At 36.6% G+C, this 8954-nt stretch overlaps 1 protein-coding gene across 2 annotated transcripts; it reads right to left on the bottom strand.

Moving 5' to 3' along the window:
• Positions 1-384: 384 nt before the first annotated feature.
• Positions 385-8948, bottom strand: LOC104519948 (ubiquitin-conjugating enzyme E2 D3). 2 transcript variants are annotated; one of them, XM_010175193.1, is made up of 7 exons: positions 8937-8948; positions 8821-8852; positions 6219-6296; positions 5257-5362; positions 3791-3884; positions 3230-3279; positions 385-2200 (listed from the first exon to the last, which is right to left on the bottom strand). In XM_010175193.1, coding segments are annotated over exons 1-6 (360 nt in total). In that variant the 5' UTR covers positions 8938-8948; the 3' UTR covers positions 385-2200; position 3230. The 2 variants fall into 2 exon arrangements, with proteins under 2 accessions (XP_010173495.1, XP_010173496.1); XM_010175194.1 differs by lacking the exon at positions 3230-3279 and having other exon boundaries at positions 692-2200.
• Between the last annotated feature and the right edge of the window lie 6 nt (positions 8949-8954).

Here is an 8954-nt window from a genome sequence, read left to right as displayed (position 1 = left end):
CTAGTTGATCACGTAAGTGATTTCAGTGGCCATGACTCCAAGACAAAGTAATAAACATCAAATTAACACAGTTACCAAAAAAGTGAGAGCAACATGTTTGTAAGTTTAGAAATATAAACTTTTACCTCAGTTGTAATGCTACTGGCAGCTGTATTTTAAGTATATCCAGTTTTCCAGCAAAATGTGTAAGCAAAAATCTTTGGTTAGCAAAGGAGAAATACTGCATGAACTGTAACTTCAACACATTTCAGAACATTGTTCCAGTGAGGCATGCACTGTTAAATAAAGCCCAGGTTTCTAAATTTCATGCCAACTAGACTTTAAAATAAGTTCACTTTCATAGTTTAGAACCAGAACAAACCATGTCCAAACTACATAGCCAAATTTTTATAAAAATTAAGGTTTAACATTTATTTTTACATCTAGCTTTCCACATCCATGTGGGGACAAGGAACCAGAATGTACATAACTATAAGCAGTGCAAAAGAGGTGCCAGTGCGAAGTCACAGGTGCACAATAAAGTGATAGTACAAGACTAGAGAAAATGAAGCTATGGATGTTAAAGAATGGAGACCAAAAAAAAATTAAACAAGAAAAATTATGAAGGAAGAGGGCAGGAAAGAGGAGAGCCAGATGTCTAATAATGCCCTTGTTGCTGCAAAGATAAACTAATGGCACAAGACAGTGTTTCTTGTAGAACAAAAAACCAATAGCAATGAGTCTTTATTCACGTTTAGTCACCTGACATGAGGAAAGTGTCTGTTGCATTAAAATAGTCATCAATGTAAATGGCAGCATGGCTGAACAAGTCCTTTTCAATGGTAACGAACATCCCACATAGTAAAGTCACTTCAACACAGCCTCATGACAATTCCCACATCAAAACAGTACTTTATTTTATATTTTTTTTGCCTCAATATTACTCCCACATTAAGATCTTTCGGCTGTCAAGTGTACAAGGTGAAGAAAAAGGTTCTCAGTCAGCAAACACAGGTGCATCAGGAAGTATCTCCACAATACACCACTTCAGATCTGCTGGGTCCCAAGTCCATCCTTGAACACTGGGCTCCCAGCACCAAGTGTAGCACACTACTAAGGCTACACGACTATGTTAGCTTATTAATTCTGCATACATCAGGCCGAACAATGTGTCAACCTGCAACAGACTGAGCATTATAACTGAAAATGGCAAAAGATTCACTCTATTGAACTTTACATCATTATTTGATGTTAAACAATGAGGCAAATCCCAACAGTATATACAAAAACCAGCTTTGCTTTTACAAAAGATTTTGTTTCCCATATTGATTAATCCAGGCAGCTAACTCATTGGTTTATGCAACTTTATTGAAGAAAATAAATCAATTACTAGTAGAGCTATTAGTTGATCACTCATCCATTGACAACTTGCATCATTTATTCAGTGCTATATTAAACAGTGTTTTGGAAGACAGATTAACTAATAGCTCCAAGCCTCCTAACAAAATTTAAATGAATTACAAAAATGTTCTTAGACCCTATTTTGGAATACAAGGGATGTTTGACTTCCAATTTCCATTCTCTGTAAAACAAGAACTGGTCATTCCTTTATTGACATGCATAAGATACATCACATTTTCTGTTCTGCTGATGCTATAGATTCAGTACCAATTCTCCAGACACATCAGTTATGAGCAAAAATATATAATAAAACCTCAGTTCTCTAACACTGGAAGGTTTGGAACAAGATGGATGTTGCTACAGCAATGTTACTTCTTTGATGGGAGAAAACTGAACATCCATCTCCCCTCCCCCCTTCAGGTGATATCTTCAGGATCTGTTAGAGCAGTGAGGAATGTTTGTTTTTAATCTCATAACCAAGTTAGAATGAAGACATTGGCCACATAATACACATGCTCCATTAAAAAAAAAATCTGAATCTTGGGCAATTGTTCTTGTGTAACTACTTTACAGATTCTAAAAGCAGTTATTGTCCAAAGCTGGAAGAACTAAAGTCTTCTCAGATGAGCATGTGCATGAATGGAAGGAGGTAAACAAAAAAATAAAAAAGATGAGGTCTGATAGGGGAGCAGCCGGATAAGAAAATCAAAAAAGGAACAGTAATTTAAAGTTTATTCCAGCTATAATGCAGGTTATTCTGACTTTAAGGTAGCATCACATGGCATACTTCTGAGTCCATTCCCGAGATATTCTGTTGTACCTGCAAACATAAACAGGAATTGAATTAGTGTCAGCATGAAAATGACAATTTCCTAAACAGTTAATGATCAAGTATCACTTCATCCCTATCTCCCTATTCTCTTCACACCAAGAGAAGTCTCTTTCAATAATAAGATATACTTGAACTGAAAAAACTGAACCCTAGACTAAGCTATTTTCTAATTTATCTGAAACAGTTCAAATTCAAGATAAGCAGATTTGCTAGAAGTTTGTTGTGAAAAACTACCTAAGGGAAAGAAATTAAAAGAAATAGAGACCACCTGAGGTGGAAGAGGCAAGGGGAGTGTTTTGTTTAAATACTGTCCTTAGGTAAAGACTACAGAGTATCACATGCCATAAGTAAAGATTACTTGGTTAATACTATGATTGGATACAGAATGTCAAATTTCCCATTTTAGAGTAAAACATCACTAAGCATTTCTTCACACTTAATAACAGCCTCTTTCCACATGAATATAATGATTTTTAAAAAGGACATTAAAAGAATATTTAATTACACTACTTCCACAGGAATTGAGCTGACAATTAGTTTATACTTAACTCCATGCTTGTCAGTAAGAAGTTAATTTTCAACTATACAAGCAGAACATAACCTCCATACGTTTTCCTAGTTTTTATGTAGAAGATAAGACACTGCTGAATAACACAAACTTGAAATTTGGATCGTCTAAATCCACCCATGTCTATGCATGAGGTCTTGCTACAGGGTATGACTTTTACAAAATTCTGACAAAATCTGGGTAAATACTTACCAGAACAAGGTAAAAAGCTGGCTCAAAACTCAGTATTTTTTTTTTTTTTTTTTGGCCATGCAAGAGCAGTATCTGTGAGAAATCGTGACTAGCCAATACATTTCACACTAACCACAGATCAAGCTGTTAAATATCCAAGTTCAGTAACTGGTGCATCCATTATCTGTTAGTTAATCCAGTGCCTTAGAGCATGCAGCACCCAAGTGCTGACAAGTTTCCGTTCTGTTAAACGCACCATAATGTGCAGATATTCTTACCCTACAGCATAGCGTATTTCTCTGTCCACTCTCTTGCTAACCTATTGTACCTAATTGGACAAGTATATTTAGCATTAATATACATGTATGTATATAAAAACCAAAGTCTACTTCATATAAATCTATCTGTGCAAAATGCCAAAAACACATAAGGAAAAAAACCCACAGATAGGAAAAAAGTTATGAAGCCTTTTTTGAACAGGAGCACCAAAATTAAAGGCCAAGCTGCTACCAAAAGAAAGCATCAAAATGAAAGCTATCTTTTCCTCAATATGACGATCTAACTATATTCTATTTACGCATTGTAAGCAAAATAATGGGCGAGACATACTTCAAAATACTGCCACACATATTAGAGAAAAAGAGTCTCCTTCTCCCACAACTTCAAAGATACTAAGCACCTTGTTTTTAAATTATACACTACCAAGAATAGGTACTTTTCTGACACACAAGTTCTCTCCATCCCAGATTTTCACAAAAGGCTCACTCAACACAACTGCTGTCTGACAATGCACTCTTACAGTTTGTTAAAATATTAGCCTTAATCAACTCTGTACTTACTTGTCTCTGTCTGTTTTATAGATACGTGCAATCTCTGGCACTAGTGGGTCATCTGGATTTGGATCACATAACAGTGAACAAATGGATAAGAGAACTGTAAAAAAAATAAATAAAAAGAATTCTCAATAGCAAAACAGGAGCATTAATCTCAGAAACAACCGAGCATAGATCTTTGTATCAGCACAACGTTGGCACAAGACAGAACCTAAAAAGCCTTTTCCTGATAAATGGCCAGAATAAATTCGTAACCCACTAAATGAAAAGCCCAGAATGACTTACAAGTCTGTAAGAACTATTTGTTTCCTGTTTCCCAGTACTCACAGCTGTCAGTAAGCACATCCGAGAACAGCACTGTTGTCCCCTGCACTGTAATGCAACGTAGCAGCCAACAAAAGCACGTTATTACGCATTCCGATGACTAGCGTATTCTGTGGTTTTAGTCACTAAAACTAGAACTTCTTAAAAGTCTTTTTTAAAAAAAAAATCAGGCTGAATTATTTCTCTATTGTAAGGTAGCAATACCCTGGTTTGCACAGATAAAAATACACATATGTTGTAAAATAAAGGAGTAACACTGTTGTAGGCAGCTACGAGGACTTCATTCTCTACTTTCACAGCAGCTTTGAGAGAAAAACAATAGTGACAGCATTAAAATGTAGGGAATCCATATTCAAATCACAAGCCTACTCCTTGGACAGACAGGAATTACAAGTTCTACAGACAAACAAGCACTTTGATGGATCTTTTGAAGCCACAGTGACTAGTGGCTTTGAGGCAAAAAAATCTGATCATCGTGAAAATATTTCAGAATTACCTGTTATCTACCATAATAACAACGATGAAAGCTACAAAGTTTCCAATGCAGCATGACATCAATTTATCCTAAAGTAGAATCAGTTAACTTGGTTCATGAGGTAACATCATACAATGCCAGTGCACTGTGGCAGAAAGCAACATGTATCAAAAACGGTTTTCTTTTATTAATCTACCACAGAGATACGACAATATAACCCTGCATGTAATTCTAGACACGGTCAGTCAAAAAACTACACAGATTTCATTACTAAAAATTGACTTTAAATTAATGTTTAAAATAGTATCCAAATGTGTATCTACATGAACAGCTGCAAACAAGCAATTTCTCACCCTTAGCTCAAATACACCACAACAGGCCTGTTTCAATCCAAATGCTGGCAGATTCCTGTGGGACCAAGCTCGTGAGCTTTGCTAAGAATACTGAAGCAAATAAGTGGCCAGACAAGGCCTTAAACAGCCATGTAGCAGAAGGTGGTTAGAAAAAACAAATATCCATTAACAACACAGTAAGGTATCATTATCAAATTGGCAAAACACAGGCTAGAATGAGTGAGGGAAAAATCAAGGGACTGGTAAGAACTCAAGACAATGAAAGCTAAAAGCACAGTATTCAACACAAGATGGAAACATTTTTCCTTCGCGAAAGTTACCTTTAGAAATAGTTAAAGCAGGAGACCACTGTGATCTTAGAATATCAAGACAAATGCTGCCATTACTGTTAATATTTGGATGATAGATTCTTGTTGTAAATGCAACCTGCAACAAAAAAAGACATGCAGTGTGTTTCGATCTACGGCAACAATGACAACACCCCTTCTTCTCAGTCAAGCTATTGGTCAACTCAATTTACGCTAAAAGAAAAGGATCAAGCAGTTAAACTGCATCAAACCCATGGAAATACACCCAAGCCACAACCTCTCAGGTTCCAATTACCAGGCACTCTATTTTGAGGAGATAGAGGGCAAGTACAGGGCTGTGTTTTAATCCTGCACCACGAAGAAGACATTCAACACAAGTGCCTGAACCATGGTAACGCTGCTACCACAGAGGCAAAGAACTTCAAACATTGTGGTCACACCAAGTGTGCACTTTCATACTGAATGAAAATTGTAAGACAATGCTAGTGGCTGATAAAGCTACAAAAAAGTGTGTTTCACAATTACTGCCAAATTCTAACAGATGCCATCTTCACCGATTTTAGGCACTCAGCAAGTTAGTAACTATCCATAGTGTTACATTCCTATAGAACAACCCAAACAGCTACACTGTAGTACTTGACAGTGCCCTCAGCAAGAATTAGAATAGAATCATAGAATTCTATTATAGTAACACAAAGTTAATTTTCCTATCAATTAAGAAAAACAGAAATAAAACCAAGTATGATTCCAAGACATTCAGAATTCACATACATGAACTGGCTCCTGAAATATATGCTAACACATCCATTCTTGTGGTAGTCAGAGAGTGACCTAGCAATCTAATTAATACACTGTAAGAATGCATGAAAAGGAGCGAGAACTTGACAACAGTACAACAAAGATGCTGCCAATTTCTGTTCTGTACTCGGTTCTTTAAAGAGCACTAATTTCACAAAGGAGGAAGCAATACTTACCTTAGGTGGTTTGAAAGGGTAGTCTGTAGGAAAGTGAATTGTCAAGAAGAACACACCACCCTGATATGGACTGTCATTCTGTCAAAGCAAACAAATAATTCTCCTATTATCATCTCTAGGACTAAGTAGCACTGAAGATGTTGTTTTTAAATAAATAAACGGAGACAAAATTAGTTTAAACAACCAAACTGTTTAATCCACCAACACAAGAGAAAAGCAACTGAAATTCAGTCACTACTTCCTAAGGTAAGCAATACAGAACAGATACAGATCCCTGCCTGTATGGACCTCTCCAAGCTAATCCTTCATAGAAAACAGCTTCTCTGAAAATCCACTCAGGACAACTTGACAAAAGCATCCAAACACCTCTGAGACAGCTCCAAGAAGTAATGTTAACGGAGCAGGGGTCCTGTCAGGTTCAAAAACCTCAAGTTCTGTGTTTGGAGTTTATTTGTTACGAGGACCCAAGTTTACAGTGGCTAGAGACAGCTCTAAGGGCCTCTGATTCCCTTCTAAGTTCTGTCCTTGGCTTAGGCCTTCCTCAGCCCTGCAGAAAGCCTACAAATACACAGCTAACTCCTTGTTCCTTGCAAAAAAACCCCAAACAAACAAACAAACAAAATCTCCCACTAAGATCTGGATTCCTCCTGTATTAGAAATTCACTGCAATCTAGTATGGAAGAGTATTTTACATTTCCCTGCTCCAAGTAAACAACTATGAGGATAATTCATTCAGCTGTTAAATGTTAGCAGCAAAGCAACGTGAGGAAGTAAAAAAGCTGAAAGTAAGCACAGAATAAACGGAGTGACTAAACAGGGATTGTGTAAGTTACTAGTTACGACAAGAAAGATGTAAGAAGTTTTTACACGAAAATACAACTAAATTTCTGAAGTGGAGCTAACAATTTCATTGTTTAACCTGAAGACTACAATGCTTTTAATTCCAGATTCAGGGCTAGGGAAAATGAATTTGAGACACACACAGTACAGTTCTTATTTGTAAATTGAATTTTCATATTAATTGCAAGGACATCTCACCAATACAAGAAAATAACTACATCTTACTTGAATACTAGAAAATGAAGTTTTGCAACAAAAGACAAGGAACTCAAACCTCAAAATATGTAGGTTATATCCTATCCAATCTCTGCTGAAAAGCTAGCAATCAAGATGTAACTTCTTGTATTTGGCCAATAGATACTACCTGAGGCCCTGAGGAGCCAGAAAGCAACCCTTTTACTGCACATATTCTTGGGATACACTTTAGCAATTAGGGAAATCCCTCTTAGAAAGTGTTAAACCCATGCAAATAAGCCCTCTTACATCTAAGAAAATCACAGCCTGTATCATATTCTGTTGCAGAGGTGGAAGGCCAGATGATTGGTTCTACAACCCTCATTTGTTATTAAAGGCACTAAGCAACACCAAAGGAGCACCAGAACTACTAACACCACACTTCTGTCAGGATAGTGTCCAATCTCGAAATAGACCTTCTGACATCACAAAAACCATACAGGAAAAATGGAGCTGTGCATTATTAAACCAGAAGGGGAAGCTAAAAATAATAATCCAAATTTAAACTCAACTGATGTTTAATACCTTATGCCCATGCAGATATCAGTCATGTAAAATCATACCCAGTATGCTGCAGAACATTCCTTGCAATTTAGGCAGGAATATAGCTATTAAACAATATTATCTTTTTGAGGCCTCTACTTACAATCAATGAGGACCAGGGACTTGGGAATGGAGAGACATTTTTTCCAGTCAGGTGAACCTTTAATAAGCACATTTTCCATAGAGATCTCCTAAAACCACACTTGTAGCTATATATAAAGTCAGGGCAATTCAGCATCACTGATTTTTAATTCCTACTCTGTAGCCTCACCAGAAGCATCATGTTGTGGCTGCAGGTCTACTGGCATCCAATATTTTTTGGTTCAAGTTACAGAAGGTTCTGGTATCTAAATATAGATAGCCAGCCCTGAGAACTCCAGATGTCAAGTGTTTGCAGGTTACATTTTCAGTAAAGGCAAACATTTGCCTTCTTTACACTGACAAGGAAAAAAGTCACATTCAGGTTTCAGATGCTTATGGAACATTTGACAGACTTTTTTTTCCCCTTCAGTCATAAATGGAACCTCACATTTCAGTGACTTTTCCCCTTCTATTCCTAAAAGTATTCAAGATCTCAGTACATCAGGCCAAATAAGAATCCCCTGTTCTGTTCCAAGATCCACACAAAAGCATCCCAACTAATTCCTGACACTGGGACCAGCTCTTAGTACAAAGTTCATGCTAGATTCAAATTTTAGAAAAAGTTAAATGCAAACAAAGTTTCTAGATATTAAGTGATAATGCCTAACACTGCTCTAGAAATCATTTCAGTTGAAATACATGTCCTCATCAAACATTCCAGCAATAAAATAACCAGACTGGGGTTTTTTTCCCCTCCTTCATTTTCTGTTACTGTAATGAGTAGCTCCAGAACTAAAGCCTGATAAGGGGAGTTAAAAAAAAAAGTAAAACAAAAAACCCCAAAGTTTCCTACTGAATAAAAACTACTACTTTAATATTATGTCATAAGAATTAGAATACTTACAGGTCCCATAATTGTGGCTTGCCAATGAAACACTACAAAAGAAAAACTCTGCATTATTATCTATGTATGATATGCTTTGAGTTAGCAGAGCAAAACATAAAACCAAGGTTACTTACTGTCATCTCCAACGGGAC

The sequence above is a fragment of the Antrostomus carolinensis genome, unplaced genomic scaffold, assembly GCF_000700745.2.
Source record: "Antrostomus carolinensis isolate BGI_N321 unplaced genomic scaffold, ASM70074v2 scaffold54809, whole genome shotgun sequence".
Taxonomy (NCBI): Eukaryota; Metazoa; Chordata; class Aves; order Caprimulgiformes; family Caprimulgidae; genus Antrostomus; species Antrostomus carolinensis.
This window is presented reverse-complemented; position numbering and strand designations above follow the sequence as displayed.

Excerpts from the sequence above, each read along its gene's own strand:
- LOC104519948 (XM_010175193.1), bottom strand. Across the intron at positions 5,363-6,218 it reads ACCCTTTCAAACCACCTAAG|GTTGCATTTACAACAAGAAT; the intron begins GTAAGTATTGCT and ends TTTTTGTTGCAG. Across the intron at positions 3,280-3,790 it reads TATAAAACAGACAGAGACAA|GTACAATAGGTTAGCAAGAG; the intron begins GTAAGTACAGAG and ends TTGTCCAATTAG.